This window comes from Zonotrichia albicollis, chromosome 18 (genome assembly GCF_047830755.1).
Source record: "Zonotrichia albicollis isolate bZonAlb1 chromosome 18, bZonAlb1.hap1, whole genome shotgun sequence".
Classification (NCBI taxonomy): domain Eukaryota; kingdom Metazoa; phylum Chordata; class Aves; order Passeriformes; family Passerellidae; genus Zonotrichia; species Zonotrichia albicollis.
The window spans coordinates 1,614,956-1,635,054 of NC_133836.1; the positions used below are offsets into that span (position 1 = coordinate 1,614,956).

The 20,099-nt window shown below is 50.7% G+C and overlaps 1 protein-coding gene and 5 non-coding genes across 6 annotated transcripts; 5 read left to right on the forward strand and 1 right to left on the reverse strand.

Annotated features, from left to right (window-relative positions):
- The first annotated feature begins 60 nt into the window (after positions 1-60).
- DHX37 (DEAH-box helicase 37) lies at positions 61-16,796 on the forward strand. Its single transcript, XM_074554606.1, has 27 exons — positions 61-300; positions 1,115-1,284; positions 2,208-2,320; positions 2,912-3,242; positions 3,834-3,982; positions 4,247-4,339; positions 4,438-4,534; positions 4,877-4,990; positions 5,829-5,930; positions 6,404-6,518; positions 6,632-6,727; positions 7,037-7,113; positions 7,711-7,849; positions 8,054-8,130; positions 9,035-9,267; positions 10,268-10,379; positions 10,958-11,064; positions 11,388-11,576; positions 11,781-11,905; positions 12,454-12,570; positions 12,973-13,145; positions 13,534-13,648; positions 14,044-14,181; positions 14,953-15,047; positions 15,487-15,560; positions 15,797-15,894; positions 16,425-16,796. The coding sequence occupies exons 1-27, from the start codon at positions 189-191 to the stop codon at positions 16,505-16,507; spliced, it is 3,444 nt and encodes a 1,147-aa protein (XP_074410707.1). The 5' UTR covers positions 61-188; the 3' UTR covers positions 16,508-16,796.
- A 744-nt stretch (positions 16,797-17,540) lies between these two features.
- On the reverse strand, positions 17,541-17,612 carry TRNAA-UGC (transfer RNA alanine (anticodon UGC)). Its single transcript has one exon. It is a non-coding gene; the product is annotated as a tRNA-Ala (tRNA).
- Positions 17,613-17,826: 214 nt separating this feature from the next.
- On the forward strand, positions 17,827-17,898 carry TRNAD-GUC (transfer RNA aspartic acid (anticodon GUC)). Its single transcript has one exon. It is a non-coding gene; the product is annotated as a tRNA-Asp (tRNA).
- A 336-nt stretch (positions 17,899-18,234) lies between these two features.
- Positions 18,235-18,307, forward strand: TRNAF-GAA (transfer RNA phenylalanine (anticodon GAA)). Its single transcript has one exon. It is a non-coding gene; the product is annotated as a tRNA-Phe (tRNA).
- A 288-nt stretch (positions 18,308-18,595) lies between these two features.
- TRNAD-GUC (transfer RNA aspartic acid (anticodon GUC)) lies at positions 18,596-18,667 on the forward strand. The gene has a single exon. It is a non-coding gene; the product is annotated as a tRNA-Asp (tRNA).
- A 238-nt stretch (positions 18,668-18,905) lies between these two features.
- On the forward strand, positions 18,906-18,977 carry TRNAA-UGC (transfer RNA alanine (anticodon UGC)). The gene has a single exon. It is a non-coding gene; the product is annotated as a tRNA-Ala (tRNA).
- The last annotated feature ends 1,122 nt before the right edge of the window (positions 18,978-20,099 follow it).

Here is a 20,099-nt window from a genome sequence, read left to right on the forward strand (position 1 = left end):
CGCCCATTTCCCGCCCTTTCCCCGCCCCTTTCCCGCCCATTCCCGCCCCTTTCCCGCCTTCTCGCGAGATCCTTGAGTTCCGGAAGTGGCGGCGCCGCGGGCCGCACGTGGGGCCGTACGGTACCGTACCGGGCCGTACCGTACCGGGCCGGGCCCGTTTGGGCCGTGTCCCCGTCCCCGCCATCGCCATGGGCCGAGCGCGCCGGCGGCACAACTGGAGGGCGCGGCTGTCGCAGGGCCCCGCGGCGCCGCCCGCCGCTGAACCGGAGCTGCCGCTGGAGCTGCCGCTGGAGCTGGGAGGTGCGGCCGGGCCGGGCCGCGCTGGGCTCGCTGGGGTCACACCCGGTGAAAGGGACCGGGGCTGCTGCCCTGCTCTGCTGTGTTTTATTATACTTTAGTTAGAAGCGTTGTTGTTGTTTTAACCCCCGGGAGGCGGTGGGTTCCCGTCCCTGCGTGTGCCTCCCACCCCACCCTGGGGTCGGTCCCAGGCTGGGCTCGGTGAGCTCAGAGCTCTTTTCCAGCCGAATCCATTCCCTGGTTCCGTGATCCCTGATCAGCTCTGTTACAGCAGCGCTGCCTCCAGGGAGCTCAGGATTTGTGCTTGGGTCCCTTCCCAATCACTCAGTGGCTCCATTATATATTAAAGCAGCTACTAAACATATTTCCTATGTTAAACATTCGCTTTCTCAAACTTAAAAAAAAATGGTATTACTTCAAAAAAATTACGTTTATCATTCTATTTTTATTATTCTATTAACACAGTTTTTTAGTATTAAAATCCGCTGGTGCCCGGGTGAAGCAGAACCCTGGGGAGTGACCCCAGGGCACACTGTGTCCTGACCCTGGAGGATTGAGTAAAAAGGCAAAAATTGCATAATATTGTTACATAAATCTTGGAGAGTCGCCCTCAGGGCTATAGAAAGCTCAGGGTTATTGAATGCCCAGTTTCGAGGTCTTTTGCCCCTGCTGATGTTGCAGGATTTTCTCTTGGCTGGGCATGAGGGTTGTGTTTGTTAGGAGCAGCTAAATCTGGCCTGGTGCTTGATAAGCCTGCTAAGCAGAGTGCTGAAAATAATCCACCTGGCACGGGAGAATAATGCAACCCTTCCTTCAGATGGAGCAACGCTGAAGGGAATTGACCAAAGCAATGCCCTGGTCCTGCCAGCAAAAAAAGCCAAGAAGAAAAAAGCCCCGTGTGTTGTGCAGCAGCAGAAGAAACCCCTGAGCAAGAAACAGAAGAAAAACCTGCAGAAGGTTTTGGAGCAGAAGGAGAAGAAAAAGCAGGTATGTTGCTGTTTCTGGCAACTGCAGCTTCTCAAATCTTGAATTCTTAAATTCTCTTAAAATGAGGGTTTGGTATTGGTGCGTGGGGAGGGCGGGTGATGATGAGGATGGTGAGGGGTGTGAGCTGTCAGGGGTGTCTGAGGTGTGAATTCTCAGGGGTGTGCAGGTGCTGGGGTGATGCTGCAGCAGCAGCAGCTCCCCCTTTGCTGGGCATTGGGGCAGAGATGCAGCACCCAGGGGCTGCTGAGGGCAGCTCGAGGGGAGGAAGGCACTCCTGTCCTCTCATTCTGCAGGAATGCATCCTCTGTGGGCCCAGGTTCAGTTCTGCACAAGTGTTGTGGAATACATTAGTGGCAGGCAGTGATATTTTTTCATTTTTTAAGCACTCTGTGGAATGGGTGCTGTGAGCTCCTGCAAACCTCCCTGCACCCCAAGACCTGTCAGTGCTTCTGAAATGCCTGTTGTGTATTTTCAGACATTTTTTCTGTCTTTGTAAAACCTTTCCAGGCAGAATCCCTGCTCTTGTCAGTGCCTGGACAGTGACTCTCAGAGAGCAGCTCTGGTTTTGGGGCAGGCTCACCCTGTGGCTCACACCCTCTGCCATGCCATGTCCCAGGGCAGGGGTTTGGGGCTCCCTTTGCTCCAGGCCTCATTCCAGTGCTTCAGATCCAATCTCTTTTCCTTGCTGCTGTTTCTGGGGTGCAGCTGAGCCGCTCACTGCTCTGATGTCAAGTCCCCATTTCTATTTTTGCTCTGGTTCAGGGCTGAAATCAAGGAGGAGTGACCCAGGAGCAGCAGGAAGCTTTTCCAGCTGCACAGCAGGGTTTACAGAGCACAGAGCACACCTTGGAATGCTCAGATCTTGCCATGAAATCCTTTTCTGGTCAAAGCAAGCACTGATTTTGGTTGTTTTCCACAAACAGAGAGCTGAGCTGCTGAGCAAGCTGAACAAGGTGCAGGCTTCTGAGGCAGAAATGAAACTCCTGTACACAACTTCCAAACTGGGGACTGGGGGCCGCATGTTTCAGGCTAAAAGGTAAAGGGATTTTGGGGTGGAACCCCTGCAATTGATCATTCTGTTTGAACAGCACCATCCTCAGCTTTCCCTTTATTTTTTTTTCTTCTTCTTGGTGCAAACAGGTTCTTCAGAATGGATGGAGTTAAATAATTTGCTATTTTTATCTGATAATGGGATAGTTATTTTCTTGGTCTTTCCTATGGGATGAGGATGAGGAGGGTGACACAATCTACAGGCTTTTAGCAATTGTGCTAAACTGAAAAACTGGTGGATAAACACTTATTTTCTTGTGCTGGAAGACATTTACTGATGTTAAGCATAGCTGATGGATTTATCAAGAGCTGCATTTCTAGATTAAACTACAAAGATGCCTTCAGAAGAAATGGATAAACCCCAGGATAGGAAATGCTTAGATACAAATCCATCCATCAAAGCCAAGGCTTTACCTGGCAGAGTTGTGAAAACCTCCAGGAGTGGAGATCCGGTTTTTGGGGAAGTCCTGCCTGGTTTGAGGTGCCAGAGCACAGTTCACAGATCTGGGTTTTTGGGGAAGTCCTGCCTGGTTTGAGGTGCCAGAGCACAGTTCACAGGTGGATGTTTTGTTTCCAGGGTGACTCAGGAGCCAAGGACTGATGTCCCTGAAAGGATCAGGAGCATCAGCGGTGCCAACAAGAGAAGGCACAGCTCAGGGTCAGAGCCAGAGCCTGAGGAAGAGCCCAGCAGCTCTGAGGAGGAGGAGGAGGAAGAGCAGAAAGAGGACACTGAGAAGTCCTCAGGCAGTGCTGTGGATGCTGCTAAAGGGGCAGAGGGAGGAGTGGGCAGGGCAGGGGCTGAGCAGCTTCCAGCTGGTCCCAGAGCCCCAGAGCCCCAGGCAGCCCCCAGCAGGGCTCCCTGCAAGCCTGCAGTGTTCATCCCTGTGCACAGGACTCCTGAGATCCAGGTGAGCCTCTGGGAACAGCACAGTTGGTCACAGGGGCTGGGGAGGATGGTGGGCTCCAGCAGCTGGGTGCGCTCAGCTCTGTGCCAGCAGCAGGAAACTCAGCTTGTTTCAGGGTATTAGCATTTATCTTCAATTTTACATACAAAGTGCTTTATTGTCCTTTGCTAGAAAGCCTTCTGAAGTCCCTTTCAGTTCTCTGCTGCTCTGTACCTTGTGCTGGGTGGTTTTGTCCCATTTGTTGTGGGCAGGGCATTGTGCAGGAACAGGAAAAGCTCTGCACCAGCCCCAGCAGACGAGGCAGTTGTGAAATGAGTTCTCCCTTGAAGTGCTGTATTAAGAAACTCAAGGGACTGAAATTTCACAAATTATAGTGCAGGGCTTGCCCTGTGCTTGCTGGGAATCTGCTCTGGTGACTCTGGTTCTCAGCCATGCTCGTGTGGTTTGGACTGGTTCAGAGATTTCTGAGTCACGGGCTTGCAGAATCCCTTTGTGGGTTTTATGGTCTGAGGAAGGGAACAGGTTTCAATCCCGAGGAAAACAAAAAAGGAGTGTGAAGCTATGCAACTAAAATGTGTGTTTTACACTGTTTAGGAGGCAAGACTAAAGCTCCCCATCCTTGCTGAGGAGCAAGTGGTCATGGAAGCCATCAATGACAATCCCATTGTCATCATATGTGGAGAGACAGGGAGTGGCAAAACCACCCAGGTGCCTCAGTTCCTCTATGAGGCTGGATATGCCAGGTAGGACTTGGATTTTGTATGCAGGGACAGCATTTTGGGAAAAACTTGTCTGCAATCCCTGCATCTTCAGATCAGTACAGATGCAACAAAAGGGAATCCCAAAGCTCCCTGTCTGTGTTTTCATTCCAACTCTAACTAAGACTGAGGCTGTGTGACTGATGCCGTTAATCTAGAGCCATCAGTGAGAAATGCTGTTGTCATTTTTTGGGTCTGCTGCTCTGTTCAATTAAAACAATTCCTCTTTTCCTCCCCTCACCCCTTTAGTTCTGGGGGCATCATCGGGATCACAGAGCCTCGGCGCGTGGCCGCCGTGTCCATGTCCCAGAGGGTGGCCAAGGAGATGAACCTGTCCCACAGGTGAGCCTCAGGAGGCCTTGGCACCTCGCTGGGGGGTGGCACTGAGGTGCCCTGTGGGTGACAAGGACTCTGTGCTTGTTGCTGGTGTTTCCCCACAGGGTGGTTTCCTATCAGATCCGCTACGAGGGGAACGTCACGGATGAGACTCAGATCAAGTTCATGACTGATGGTGTGCTGCTGAAGGAGATCCAGAAGGTAACTTGCTGTCCTCAGGGTTGAAAAAGGGAATTTTTTGTATAGCTGGGAAGAGAGGCCTATGTGGACTTGTTGCCAGTCTTTCAAATCAGAATCCCTTCCAGCACCAGGGATTTATTTTATCCCCACCCTTGATATTCCTGCCCAAGCCCCTAAACATTAGGTTTTCTTGCTGGGGAAAATGGGAGCAAGAGGAGGCTTGGGAGCCAGGCTGCCTTGTGTAGGGTGAGTGCATTAAACTGAGTGAGAATTGAGCTGGGAATGGGCTGAGTGCTTGTGGGGTGTCCTGACTCACATATCCTTGCTGGGGCCTCCTGTGCTGAAAGCCATCTCTCCCCTCAGGACTTTCTGCTTTCCAAGTACAAAGTGATCATCATTGATGAGGCCCACGAGAGGAGCATGTACACGGACATCCTGATAGGCCTCCTGTCCCGCATCGTGCCCCTCCGGCACAAGGTGAGGGTGATCCCTTAATTTAGTTTAGAATTAAATTAAACAGTTTAATTCTGTTTTTCACACTCTGTGCTGCTTTAGGGTGTGGGTCTGGGTTCACATCAGGGCATGGTGAGCTCTGTGCACAGAGCAGGGAGACAAAACAATTCCTGCTCCAGCTGGGCACAGATGACCCAAATCTCAGCCCAAGAGCACAAACACCGTGGGCTGGAGAGAGAAAAACAAGCAGGGTGGGACTGCATGGGCTAAAGCTTATGAATTAATTATGAATGAAATGTGAATAATTGGACAGTTAACTCCAAGATGAAAATGGAGCAGATTTGATCAAAGTGAGAGACCCCATGACCAGTGGAGCATTTTGGGACCATTTTGGTTCATCTTGGGCACAGCCCTGGCTGGGCTCTTGTGCTGCCCAAGGTGCATCCATTCAGGCCTTCTAATAAATCCCTGCTTTATTCCTTAACTCCATCCAGTCTCTGCTCCAGGGCAGCCTGCACAGGGCATCAGGAGGGGCAGGGCTCCTGCTCTGGTCATGGATGTGCCAGGGAGGGGATGTTCCACATGAAGAGGCTCTGTGGTGTGCAATTCCAAGGAAATCTGACAGAAATCACACTCAGTTAACACATTTCTCTTTCTGTATGATTGAGGAGGCACAGAGCCTGCACCAAGGGGGAAATAGTACAGATCAGTACCAAGAGGTGACTTTTCAGGCAGAACCCAGTTCATTTGAGAATTGCAGTGTAAATAACTGGATTCCAGCAGCCTGGGGGAAAGCAGGGTGTTGGTTGGTGCCCTGGGGAGGAGCTGTGGGGCACAGGGTGACAGATGTGTGTCCCTGCAGAAGGGGCTGCCCCTGAAGCTGATCATCATGTCTGCAACTCTGCGTGTGGAGGATTTCACTGCCAACACCAGGCTGTTCTCTGTGCAGCCTCCTGTCATCCAGGTACTGTCCCCTCCCTGGGAGCCTCTGTAAAACCAGTGACAAAACAGGGCCATTCCAATCTTTCCAGTTGGTGCTGAAATCCCTCAGATAACCCATTTAAAAACACTGATTTTGTTGAGGCTATTGTTTCTTTTGGGACTTGCTGTTTTTCCTTCCACCTTTATCAGAAAACCGCCCTGGCAGAATCTGATTATCTTGAGAAACTCTTTAAGTTATGGTTCAAGAGAACTAGAAAGCCTCTGTCTGAGTTGATGAGGTGAAAGGGGGAAAAGATTTCGTTTCTAGCCTGGTTTTATGGTGGAGCAAACAGCAGTGATTTCTGTGGGTTTGGTGTTTTGTAGGGTACCAAACCCTGGATGTGAACAGAAATACGGGGTGAGCTTTACTGGCTGTAATGATTGTGTGGAGTTATGACAGCACACAAACCCTTTATTTATTTCTATAAATACCTTAATTTGGTGTTTGCTCTGCAGGTAGATGCAAGGCAGTTCCCTGTGACTGTTCATTTTAACAAGAAAACCCCCCTGGATGATTACAGTGGGGAGTGCTTCAGGAAGGTGTGCAAAATCCATCGGATGCTGCCTGCAGGTAAGGGAGCTTCACTGCTGAGGCCTCTCACTTTGCTCATACTGAGCAGGCACAAAGTTTTGGGGTTTGTTGTTGTGATTTTTCCTTTTTTTATTTTTTTTTTCCTCTTGCAGGTGGGATTTTGGTGTTTTTAACAGGCCAGGCAGAAGTTCACTCTCTGTGTAGAAGATTAAGGAAAGCATTCCCATACCAAAAGAACAGCACTGCAGGTAATGCTGTAGAAACTTAAACTTCAAATTATCCTGCTTGAGAAGTGAGCTTGCTTTGCATCTAAAAATGTGAACTTTTATTTTAAAACCACAAAATACAAGGTTTGGGGGAAGTTGTGGGTGATTGCCATGACTGATGTTAAATTTTGTGCTGGTTTGAGTTTGGGAAAAAATCCTTTCCAGTTCCCTCTGCCTTCAGTTTGCTTTTTGCACACTGTGCATCCCAGAAGGGTGGGAGTGGAACCAGACCCCTCCACCTTTCCCCAGAGGAAGGCATGCCCAGCTCACAGTGTTCCACTGCTGTTTTAGGAGGAGAGGATGACAGGGAAGACTCAGTGGAAGAAATGAGGAAATTCAAGAGCTCGAGGAAGCGCAGGAGAGTCCTGGTAATGTGTGAGGGGCAGAGTTCCCCCAAGGGGCAGCAGGAGCCTCCCTGCAGCAGCTCTGCTCTGTGGCTGTGCCTCCCTCAGCTCCTCCAGCCCTGCCTGCAGCCCATGGGTGTCCCCTCAGTGCTGCTCCCGCTGCTGCTGAAACTCTGCATGTCATGGGCAGGAGATTGATTTAGATTTAGAGTTCTGACTACTCAAACTTGAATGGAAGGAGCTCCAGGCTTGCTGGCACCAAGGCTGCTCCTCATCTCAGCATCTGTTACCCAAACTGTGGACTGGGTTTGACAGAGAGATTAAATTCTCAGACTAACCCATCTTGACAGAAACTGTTGAACATTTGTTTGACATATCTGGATTAGGAGGCCAGTTCTTTCTAAGAGCGTTACAATAAATGACAATATATAGAGGTGGAATGGAATTTGGCATTGTATGCTTTTGCAAGGTGTCCAATTTAAAAAATGTCCAATTTGGAAATACTTTATTTTGCACCTAGGAAATGTGAGTCCTTGTCTCAGCTTTGCTTCCACAGCAATGCAAAGTGCTGCTTGTGTCCCCCTGTTCATGTGCTGTTCCCATCTTCCCTCCCTCTCTCAGACACTCCCCAAAATTGATCTGAACAATTACTCTGTGGTGCCTCCGGATGAAGGAGATGAGGACAGAGACTTTGACAGTGATGATGATGCTGCAGGCTCCGATCTTGACCTGGACTTAGGAGATGGAGACTCAGGAGAAGGTTTGGCACGTGGGAAAGAGGGAATCCCTGTCCCCTGTCACCTGTGAGATGAGTGACTTGGGTTGTGGCACCAGAGCAGCAGTGTCATGGCAAAGCTGTTCAGGTTTTCCAGTCCCAGTTACTGGTACCAGTTTGTACCAGTTGCTTTCCTGGTTTTGTGCAGATGTTGCTGGGGCTGAGCAGTGCTGGTTTGTTTCCCCACAGATGAGAAATCTGACTCGTCCCTGCCCCTGTATGTGCTCCCACTCTACTCCTTGCTGGCACCAGAGAAACAGGCAAAGGTAAAGGATTTATTGTCACAGTGAGCAGGAGATCTGACAGATAACAGTGATCAATGGTCTGAAATCACAAGAGAGATAAAATTCCCATCTTGGACTGTTCTGCCAGCTGGGATGGCCCAGTGGGCATGTTGAGCTGGGGTGTCCCTTCAGCAGGGTGGGAGAGGTGATCAGCCACAGCCCTGCAGGGTCTCTGAATCCATTCTGGCTCCTCCTGCAGCCCCCGGGGTTGTTTCTGAGGCTTAACCCAGCTGGACAAAGAGCTTCAGAGCTGGAGATGGGGTTAGGGCTGTGCTCTGACTCCTGTGTTCTCCTTGCAGTGCCATATACACTGCCATGCCTTTGCAGCCCATCCAGGACCACTGCCTGTCCCTTTTCCTTGTCCCCTTTTCCTTGTCCCTTTTCCTTGGTGGTGTTTGAGGGTCCCCAGGACGAGGGAAGAGATGAGAATCTTGACTCCATGTTTCAGAAGGCTGATTTATTATTTTATGGTATATATTATGTTAAAAGAAAATTATACACTAAAACTATACTAAAGGAAAGAGAAAGGAGACATCAGAAGGCTGGGAAAGGAAGTGAATAATAAAATCTTGTGACTGCTCAAAGTCCTGACACAGCTGGACTGTGATTGGCCATTAATTACAAACAACCACATGAGCCCTATCCCAGATGCACCTGTTGCATCCCACAGCAGCAGGTAACCATTGTTTGCATTTTGTTTCTGAGGCCTCTCAGCTTCTCAGGGGGGAAAATCCTAAGGAAAGGATTTTCCATAGAAGATGTCTGTGACGCTTTCCTTGTCCCCTTTTCCTTGTCCCCTTTTCCTTGTCTCTTTCCTTGTTCCTTGCCCCTTTTCTTGCCCTTCCCTGTCCCTTCCTGCCCTCCCATGCCCATGCCTGTCCCGCAGGTGTTCCACCCCGCTCCCGCCGGCACCAGGCTGTGCGTGGTGGCCACCAACGTGGCCGAGACGTCGCTGACCATCCCTGGCATCAAGTACGTGGTGGACAGCGGCCGGGAGAAGCGGCGCTGCTACGACAGGGTCACGGGGGTCTCGTCCTTCAGGGTGTGCTGGGTGAGCCAGGCCTCGGCCCAGCAGCGCGCAGGCCGCGCAGGCCGCACCGAGCCCGGCCACTGCTACAGGTGAGCCCTGCGCCAGCACAGGCCCTGCATGCACAGCCAGGAGTGGGCTGGGGGAGGCAGGAGCCTCCCCTGGAGTGGGAATTGTAAACCCTAAACCCTCCCTTTTACAATTTGTTACGCATTTTAAATTAAGGGGCTCTCATGTTCTCAGGGGTCCCAGGACGAGGGAAGAGATGAGAATCTTGGCTCCATGTTTCAGGAGGCTGATTTATTATTTTATGATACGTATTATATTAAAAGAAAATTATATATTAAGAAGACTATACTATTAAAAATATATAAATAATATTTAAAAGAATATACTAAAAGAAGGGAAGAAAAGGTTTCACCAGAGGGCTAGCAAGGAAAAGAAAGGAATGATAACAAAATGTTGTGACGGACCAGAGAGTCTGAAATAGCTGCACTGTCATTGGCCATTAATTAAAAACAACCACATGAGACCAATCCCAGATGCACCTATTACATCCCACAGCAGCAGATAACCATTGTTTACATTTCATTTCTGAGGCCTCTCAGCTTCTCAGGAGAAAAGATCCTAACAAAAGGATTTTTCATAAAATATGTCTGTGACACTCTCAGGGAAAAAATCTGGGAGCAGGGAATAAGAATAACGATTCTTTAATAGGGAAGAAAATAAAAAAGAAAAACAATGCAGTAAATCAAAACAACACTGGCAGAGTCAGAACACACCTGACACCGTGTGGGTCAGGGTGTTGGTAGCAGTCCTGTTGGAGATGTGGCTGCAGCCCTCCTGCGTTTCTCCTGCTGAAAACCCTTGTTTTCATGGTCAGGTTGGATTTCACTATGGCCAGGTGGATTTAACTCTGAGCAATGTTAACTTGTGAATAAGGCAAATGCCCCAACCTGTAAATAATGATATGATGGTGTAAATACTACCCATGACTGCTTTTTTGTTTTTTTATTCCCTTGCTAATTTTTCCTGCATATCCTTTGAGTTAAAATTTCTTTTAAATATCTAATAATACTTCTGGTCCACTAGGTTATACTCTTCGGCAGTTTTCATGGACTTGGAGAAATTTTCTGCTCCAGAAATAACAAAGCGACCAGTGGAAGACCTGATTCTGCAAATGAAGGCATTAAATATAGAAAAGGTGAGTTGGAAAGGGCTTTGTACCACAGCACCCATTAACGTGGTTGCCCATAGGAGCCAGAAACAAACAGAAATGTATTTTATTGCCATTACTTGGAGCTGTGCCTTGTGGCAGAAATTCAGGTCCTGAGAGTCCATTTTGGGTCTGCACATTGCAGAACCTGCTCTGAATTCCTCTAGGCCTTGACAGACATGTTTGTTCAAGCTGTAAATGCTTTCTTATATTCTTAGAGGTTAAAAAAAGCCCTGTCTAAGCAGGGTCTGTGTTCTGGAGATCCTGGAGCACTTTCAGAGAGCACAGCACTCAAATCCAGCCCTTCAGCAGCCTGCCCTGGGCGGTGCCTGCAGTCCGTGGGTGCTGGGGGTGATTCTGCTGTTCCTGTTTGCTCCTGTTCTTGTTCCAAGCATTTCCTGCCATTCTGTGTCCCTTCCTTTCGCTCCTGGCACACATTCTGAGTGTTTTTCTTTGTCCCACGTAAGCAGAGGGGAGGATTCCACTGCCTTGCAGGGCTCCTGGCTGTGCTCACCCTGGGATGCTGTGTCACTGTGGGCTGAGGGGCTTTGCTCTTGTTTCCCTAGGTCATCAACTTCCCCTTCCCAAGCCCTCCTCCCACGGAAGCTCTGGCAGCAGCAGAGGAGCTGCTGATAGCCCTGGGTGCCCTGAAGGAGCCCCCCATGACAGGAAGGTAATGCCTGTGCTCCCCACTGCTGCCCTGTGGGCTCTGCTGTGCTGCTGCTGCCCTCCCACCACACCCAGGGCTGTCCTGTGGCTCACAAACTGCCACAGCTCAGCTCTGGTGCCCTCTGCTTGTTCCACTGGCCCTGGTGTGTGTGGGCAGGGAAACACTGAGCTGGGAGCAAGAGGAACCTTTCTCCTGGCCATTGGCACCAGCACACACCAAACCTGAGCAAACACCTCAAATTAACTGGGCTGCCAGAACGGGGAGCACAAACCTGTCCTAATTCAGAGTGACCTCATGACATGAGCTCTCTTTTTTCCCTGGCCCAGGCTGAAGCAGCAGCTGGCAGCAAAGCTGAGCTGCCCCATCAGTCCCCTGGGCAGGGTGATGGCCACTTTCCCCGTGGCCCCTCGCTATGCCAAGATGCTGGCCCTGAGCAGGCAGCAGCAGTGCCTGCCCTACACCATCACCATCGTGTCTGCCATGACTGTCAGGGAGCTCTTCGAGGAGCTGGACAGGTCAGTGGCTGAGCCTGCCTGTGTCCCAGTGTCACCCTGTGTCCCAGTGTCACAGCCTGTGTCCCAGTGTCACAGCCTGTGTCCCAGTGTCACCCTGTGTCCCAGTGTCACCCTGTGTCCCTGGCACCCTGTGTCCCTGTCACCCTGTGTCACAGCTGTGTCCCTGGCACAGCTCTCACAGGTGCTGCCCTGTGTTCCTTGCAGGCCTGCAGGCAGTGAGGAGGAGGCAGCCCAGCTGAAGGCAAGGAGAGCCAGGTTCTTGCAGATGCAGAAGGTCTGGGCTGGGCAGGGGCCCATGCAGAAGCTGGGGGACCTCATGGTGATGTTAGGTAAGTACCTGTGAGTATCCTCTTTGTATTCTTTAGTATAGTTTAGTGTGGTATTCTTTAATATCAAATAGTACCTTAAAATAATGAATTAGCCTTCTGAGAGCATGCAGTCAGATTTGTCATTCCTTCCAGCCTTCTGTAAGTATCCTTTCTGCATTCTTTAGAAATATAATATAATATAATATAATATAATATAATATAATATAATATAATATAATATAATATAATATAATATAATATAATATAATATAGCATAGTACAATATAGTACAATATAATATGTAAATATTATATATAGTACAATATATATAGTATAATATATATAGTATATATAGCATAATATATATATATATATAGTATAATATTTCTTTAATATATATTATCTTAAAATAATAAATCAGCCTTCTAAGAACATGGAGTCAGGTTCATCATTCCTCCCTTCATCGGGACACCCCACTAATACAATAGCAGCCCTAAATGACTCCTTGCCTGGGACAGTGCTGTCCCCACGGTTCCCTGAGGAGCCCTGACCCCCCTGTGTCACCCCAGGAGCAGTGGGGGCCTGTGAGTACTCCGGGTGCACCCGAGAGTTCTGCGAGCAGAACGGGCTGAGGCACAAAGCCATGCTGGAGATCCGGCGCCTGCGAGGGCAGCTCACCACGGCAGGTGAGGGGCTGGGGGGATCTGAGCTGGGGAAATGCTGTGCTGAGGGCTGGCACAGCCACACTGAGCTGGGGAAATGCTGTGCTGAGGGCTGGCACAGCCACACTGAGCTGGGGAAATGCTGTGCTGGCTCTGTGCTGGGGGCTGGTACAGCCACACTGAGCTGGGGAAATGCTGTGCTGGGGGAAATGCTGTGCTGGGGGAAATGCTGTGCTGGGGGAAATGCTGTGCTGGGGGAAATGCTGTGCTGGGGAAATGCTGTGCTGGGGGAAATGCTGTGCTGGCTCTGTGCTGGGGGCTGGCACAGCCACACTGAGCTGGGGAAATGCTGTGCTGGGGGCTGGCACAGCCACACTGAGCTGGTTCCTGTCCTGCTGCACCCCCTCTCACCTGGTTTGCCCGCAGTGAACTCGGTGTGCAGGGATGCTGGGCTCTACGTGGACCCCAAGATGGAGCCCCCCACGGAAGCTCAGGTCACCTACCTGAGGCAGATCGTGCTGGCAGGGCTGGGGGATCACCTGGCCAGAAGGGTTCAGGCAGAGGAGCAGCTGGATGACAAGTGGAAGAATGCCTACAAGGTGAGCAGCTTGCCTGGCCTCAGTTCCTCCTCCCCTGTGGCAGAAACCTGTGCCAAGCCCAGGTGAGGGCTGGGTGCAGCTCTGAGATGTCTGTGCTGCCTTCCTGCAGCTCCTCTCTGTGGAACTGCAGTTTGCAGTGGTGCCATTTCCTGGTATTCACGTAGGAAATGTTATGAAAGGGCTGAGAAATACCATGAGTTCACCTTGTGTACCATTAGACATCTTGCTTGGTGTCTGCAGAGAGGGTGGAGCAGAAAATGATGGGGTTATTAAAACCCTCCATCACTTCAGGAAACCTTACAGATGCACACCTGAAGTGAGGTGCAGTGAGGGCATTGCATTGTCAGTCACTGCTCTTGCTCTGCTTCAATCTTTGTGCCTCTTCCAGACTGCCCTCCTGGAGGACCCCGTGTTCATCCACCCCAGCTCAGTCCTCTTCAAGGAGCTGCCAGAGTTTGTGGTGTACCAGGAGATCGTGGAGACCACCAAGCTCTACATGAAGGGTGAGTGCTGTGGCTGTTGCTGAGCAGCTCACAGTGCCTTGGCAGAGTGTTTCCCCTGTGCTGTGCTTTCTGAGTGACTCCTGGGATTTGGATCCTTAAGCCTTCCTAGGTCTGGATCAGGAGATAAATTGGCATTTTTTATTATTATTTACCTGGCAGTATTGGCTGGAGCAAAGCTCAGCTTCTGAAATATCTGCTTTGCCCCAGCCCTGCCAACCACAGCTGCCTGCTGCTGATCTCTGAACAGACTTTCTACAACATAAAAAGTTTGAAAAGCATTAAGGACAAATAAATGTGTGGAGATCAGACCCTGACCGTGCCCTGTGCCCCTGGGGCTGCCAGTGCTCCGTGGCCAGGGCAGCAAACCTGCATGCAGGTGTGTTTTCCCTCCCCAGGTGTGTCTGCAGTGGAGCCTGAGTGGATCCCTGCCCTGCTGCCGCCCTACTGCCACTTTGGGAAGCCTCTGGAGGATCCCCCTCCCTCCTACTGCCCTGGCACGGGCCGGGTGCGCTGCCACAGAGCCAGTGTCTTCTGTAAGTGCCCCCGGAGCTCCTGCCCCTGCCAGGGGGGCCTGAGAGGGGCTGTGAGCGCCTGCACGGGGTTTGCAGCATTCAAATACTGCATTTCCCACTGAGATGGGCACTCCATGGGGTTTGCAGCATTTAAATACTGGATTTCCCACTGAGATGGGCACCTCCATGGAGTTTAGAGCATTTAAACATTGCATTTCCCACTGAGATGGGCACTCCATGGGGTTTGCAGCATATAAATATTGGATTTCCCACTGAGATGGGCACTCCATGGGGTTTGCAGCATTCAAATACTGGATTTCCCACTGAGATGGGCACCACCATGGGGTTTGTAACATTTAAATACTGGATTTCCCACTGAGATGGGCACTCCATGGGGTTTGCAGCATTTAAATATTGGATTTCCCACTGAGATGGGCACTCCATGGGGTTTGCAGCATTTAAATACTGGATTTCCCACTGAGTTGGGTACCTCCATGGAGTTTAGAGCATTTAAACATTGCATTTCCCACTGAGATGGGCACTCCATGGAGTTTAGAGCATTTAAATATTGCATTTCCCACTGAGATGGGCACTCCATGGGGTTTGCAGCATTCAAACATTGCATTTCCCACTGAGATGGGCACTCCATGGGGTTTGTAGCATTCAAACATTGCATTTCCCACTGAGGTGGGCACTGTGCAGGCTGGCAGTGCCCTCCCCTCTGTGCCCCTGCCTGGCCAGGTGCCCCAATGGGGGAGCAGGGAGGAGATTTGGGCTGTTTTCTGTTTGCAGACCGGGTGGGCTGGCAGCTCCCTGCTGTGGAAGTTGATTTTCCCCCAGGGATCGAGCGCTACAAACACTTTGCCAGGTTCCTGCTGGAAGGAAAGGTGAGTGTGCTCCACCTGCACCACTTCTCTGATGCAATCATTAATTTTTTTAGCCCAGTTTTTGGAGGAGATGAACCTTATGGCTTCATTTTTTTGCTCATCACTTGCTGGTGGATGGAAGAGTTTGTTGTGGTTGATGAGGTGGGGAAGGGATCTTCAAAACACAAAAAAAAAAAGCATGAAAAATCAGTATTTCAGTGAAAAACACCCCCAAATTTAAGTGCTGTTTTTTGCAACCAATAGCCCATGTGTTTGTTCAGTATGGGACAGGAGAATTGTCCAAAAATTCAGGACAAGATTATGGACACAGGGATGGGAGGAGATGGTGATGGAGGACATGACATGGAAATCTGTAGTAGCACAAATTCATTGATGGTTATTATCATATCACAATTAATTCACTTTATTCATTATATAATTGTTGTTACCAATCTTCCAGGTCATTAAAAAGCTGAGCTCTTACAGCCAGTGCCTGCTGTCCAGCCCCCTCATAATGCTGAAAACATGGTCCAAGTAAGTGGCTAAAAACAAACCTCAGGTTCTTTCCTCCACCAAACACTTTTCACTTCCTTTCTAAATTTAAAAAATTCAATGCTGAGAAGGGTGGTGGAGATTGTGATCTTGGGAAAATGAATTTAAAAGCCGTGTCCCAGGAGAGTTGGGGGTGGTGAGGGCAGGGCAGGACACGCAGCCTGCTGGCTCTGCTGGGCTCATGAACATTGGTTTATTGCTCCATTCCTGTGATTCAGACTTCAGCCCAGGACAGAAGCCCTCCTGCAGGCTCTGGTGAAAGAAAACTGTGATAACCGTGATGCTTTGGTGGCTGCATGGAAGAAAAATCCCAAATGTGAGTGTTCTGCTTGCCTAATTATCAGTCATGTCAGTGGGGTGCCTTGAGAACTACTGAATTATAATTTCAAAAAATGGACTATTTAATTTGTTAAGCTTAAAATATTTATATTTTCTTACCAGAAGCAGGAGTGCCCTGTGCTTGGTTCTTGTGAAAAATGACAGAAGGCACTTCAGAAAGCAACATTTATTTGTATTCTAAGATTTATTTGTTTTCTGTAGTTGTAACCACAGTTAAAATGTACAGACTATGGTGGTACTGTCCATGGATACACTGAAGGGTTTTTTCCTGGTAAAATGGATTTTTTTCAATATTGGGGTGCCAGATGATGAGAATTCTTCACAGAAGCAGCAGCGAGGTGCTGCAGGGATGGCACACAGATTCCTGTGGGTGCTGCCACCTGTGCCAGGCAGCATCCCAGCTCCAGCAGCATCCCTGCAGTGGGTGCTGGTCCTGTCTCCAGTGGGTCTGGTGATCCCTCAGGGGATTTTTCCAGCCCAGCTCAGTGTCTCTCCTCTCCCCTGCAGATCTGCTCGCAGCCTATTGCCAGTGGGTGCCCGAGGCCCTGCACCAGGAGCTCGCCCTGAAGTGGCCTCCAGTGGCCCTGTGACCCTCGATGCTGATGGACTCCTTGGCTCCAGGGTGTTTGGAGAGCTTTCCAGGGCTTTCCTTGGAAATCTGAAACTGATGGACTCATCTATTATAGGAATACCTTTTGTTATTCTGCTTTCCCAGAAGCCCTGCCAGCTGTTTGGCTGGTATTTCATAGTATTAATGTTTGGATAATTTTATCCATTGTATTTTATGGAGATTTTTCTTTTTTTTTTTAACCTGAAGTTTCTCTTTGGACTATATTAGTCACATGAACTGTAATAAATATGTAAAATTCTTGGTCTGGATGGGAGAATTGTTTGCTGTGTGGGATGCTGCAGTGAGCGGGATATCAGAGCTGTGCAGGCACATCCTCATGGGTGCCAGACAGAACAGCTCAGGGCAGGAAGCACAAAAATGAGCAAACTCTTGGGTTGGGATAGGAATGGTTTAATTAGTGAAGGGAAGAAGGTTCAGTTTACCTTTCCACTTCACCTGATCCTTTTGGGCTTTGGTAAACCCAGTGCTCACACTGTGCAGATGGGCTGCTGTTTGTGACACTGCTGCAGGAGAAAGTGTGGACAGGGACCCTCCTGTTCCCATGTTCTGAAGGAAACTGGTGCAGCCCAGCTGGCTGGATGGGTGTCCATAATTCCCATACTGTGTGTCCATAATTCCCACTGCTTGCTTGTATTCCCAGAGCACAAGGAAGCATTAAGAACATCCAGAGCTGAAGCAACAGCAACTTTAGATCTCCAGCCAGAAGGAAGGCAGCCCCTCGGTGTGTTTTTAGTTAAACACCGGGGTTTTGGGGTTTGTTTTTCAGCACCACTGGGTTTGGGATGTCCCCAGGCAGAAGTGTGCTGGGGGCTCCTGGCAACGCTCCTTTCTTTAGCAGGAATTGCAGCACAGGTCTGCACACTCTGGTGCGGGGAGGGAAGAAAATAAACAGGCAGTTATGGAGTATGTTGGGAAATTTCGGCTCCTCTCGAAAATAAAGCAGAAAACAGCACCGACCTAACAGCACCGACCTGCAGGGCAGGGGCAAAAAGTGGAGATGCCGGGGATTGAACCCGGGGCCTCATACATGCAAAGCATGCGCTCTACCACTGAGCTACATCCCCTCGATGGAACGTGGGCTGCTCGTAGCCTATACACCGATAGCGGGAGCCGCAGGCCAGGCCCTGGGGCGACACCGTGATGCCACTGCTGTCACCCCGCGTCCCCCGAGCCCCGCGCTGCGACCCGAGCGCAGGAGGGCAGTGGGACAGCGACAGCTCCGCCTGAGTTGCAATAGTACATTCATAGAGGAAGGCAAAAAGGCCTCCTCTGTACACGTCCTCGTTAGTATAGTGGTGAGTATCCCCGCCTGTCACGCGGGAGACCGGGGTTCGATTCCCCGACGGGGAGGTACGATAAATTTTGTCTCCGGATGCCATTTTTTGTGGGTGGCCCCAGGACGGTGTTTGTCTGCGACGCTGCCGTGGAACCACCGCCAGAGACGCCGGACAAAGCCTGCAGAGCCGTGTTTTGCGCCAGGAGACGGGAGCGGAGTGCCCCGGGGCGGGCGAGGAACACCCCGCCGCTGCGGAAATGGGGTGCTCGGGGTGAAAATGCCCGCGGGAAGGTGCGAAACCCCGCACAGCCGCGGTACCGGGCGGCGGGACCTGTGCGGGAGGGCGGGAAGCGGCGCCCGGGGGGCGCGGGGCGGGGTCGTAGCCACGGCCAGCGAGGGCGCTCTCGCCCGCCGAAATAGCTCAGTTGGGAGAGCGTTAGACTGAAGATCTAAAGGTCCCTGGTTCGATCCCGGGTTTCGGCAGAAGCTTTTGGTTTTTACCAGCGGTTTTTTTTGGGGGTTGGGGTTTTTTTGTTGGATTTTTTTTTTTTTTTCTTTCTCCTTACCATCAAGACGGTTCCTTTTGCCGCCGAGCGGAGGGAGGGAGGGCTGCTGTCCCTGCGTCGGGCGACTCAGGCGGTGCCATCGCAGGCGCTCCCGCGTGCGGGACTTTTGTGTCAGGAGCCGCTTCCCAAAGGGCGGGGGCGATGCAGCAGGTCCTGCGGCCCCGCTCGGACATGACCAGGCCTGCGGGCACACACCGTTCAACCGTCCTCGTTAGTATAGTGGTGAGTATCCCCGCCTGTCACGCGGGAGACCGGGGTTCGATTCCCCGACGGGGAGGTTACCAATATTTTAGTCCTTCAATTTATTTTTTTCCTCACGGATTTCTCTGATTTCCGACGGAGCAAAACCATTCGGTTTTCTGCGTGCGAACCAGCAACGTTCTTGTCTTTTTGAGGGCTGCCTGCGGATCGCACCAGGCTCCGCAGCGCTGCCGGGGCTCGGTGCCCGCCGCTCCCCGCACCGGGGCCGCCTCAGCACGGACCTGGCCGGCGGGCACGAGACACGGCGCGGGCACGGGGACGTAGCTCAGCGGTAGAGCGCATGCTTTGCATGTATGAGGTCCCGGGTTCAATCCCCGGCGTCTCCAGGTGGTTGCCACTCCTTTTGCCATTTTTTCGTGATGCTTTATCCAGTCAAAGTCACTGAGTTTCGCTTAGCAGCAGCAAACGGACCGTGCGGCCGAAATGGGCCCACAGTGACACTTCCCAGCAGCATAAAGTGCGGTTTTTTTGTTTTTGGGTTTTTTTTTTTCCATTTGGTTCTCTTCAGGCCTGTGCAAACGCACACGGCTTTTGCTCCCATCTGTGGATTATGAGACACAAGAGGCCCAAAAAGAAGCACAAATCATCAAACCCCACAATGCAGGGGAACAGAGGCCACTCATGCCAGGCTGACACTGTCACACCATACAGCCTGGCAGACATGCAACCCTGCAGCCACACGGAACACAGGGCTCTGCTCCACATTCCCAGAGCCAGAGGGGACAGACAGAAGCCAGGACACCACAGCTGGCTGCACTCCTGAACACTCAGGAGCTTCTCCTGGCTCTGCAGTGGCCACTCACCCTGCTGCCCTGTCAGCCCTGAGCTCTCAGGGAAACAACCACCCTGCTTCCTTGGGCTTGCGGGGAAACTGTGGGGCTGGGAAGGCTGGGAACCATGGCACAGCTGAGAGGTTTGGTCCAGAGAGACCAAAGCCCACGCAGAGCCTGCTTGAGATAGCTTTGATGGACACAGCCCAGTGGCAGCTGCTCCCTCTCACTACTTGGTTACCAGCAGCAGCAGGAGCTGCCCGCTGACAAATGCAAAGTGACATTTCCTGCCGTGGTGGCTGGAAAGCTCCTTGTGCTGTTTATTTACTCATCTTACTTCCAGTTGTTATTTTGAGCCAGTGTTTGGCTACAGCGCTGCTAAGTGTGAAGATCCCTGTTGTAAATTACTCCCTGGCAGCTACGCTTCTGGAATGTGCCCTGCATGTGAATGTAAGAGACAGTTTGCAGTAACTGGCATGCAGTAATAAGACTTTTTCTCACAAAACACTTTCCCATGTGCCTTTTTGACGATTTTCTGACCAGTCCAGAGCGCTCACCTTGTAACTAAAAGAACAAGCGTAACATTATTAAGCTTAACATTAATATTCACTTTCTGCTGAGGAAAGACCTAAACCTGCAAGGATTCTCCAATTTCTGATATTTGTACACTCCCAATGC

Coding starts and splice junctions, on each gene's coding strand:
- DHX37 (XM_074554606.1), top strand. CDS start 189: ATGGGCCGAGCGCGCCGGCGGCACAACTGGAGGGCGCGGCTGTCGCAG. Junction 3,243..3,833: donor ACAGGACTCCTGAGATCCAG/GTGAGCCTCTGG, acceptor TACACTGTTTAG/GAGGCAAGACTAAAGCTCCC. Junction 4,535..4,876: donor TGCTGAAGGAGATCCAGAAG/GTAACTTGCTGT, acceptor CTCTCCCCTCAG/GACTTTCTGCTTTCCAAGTA.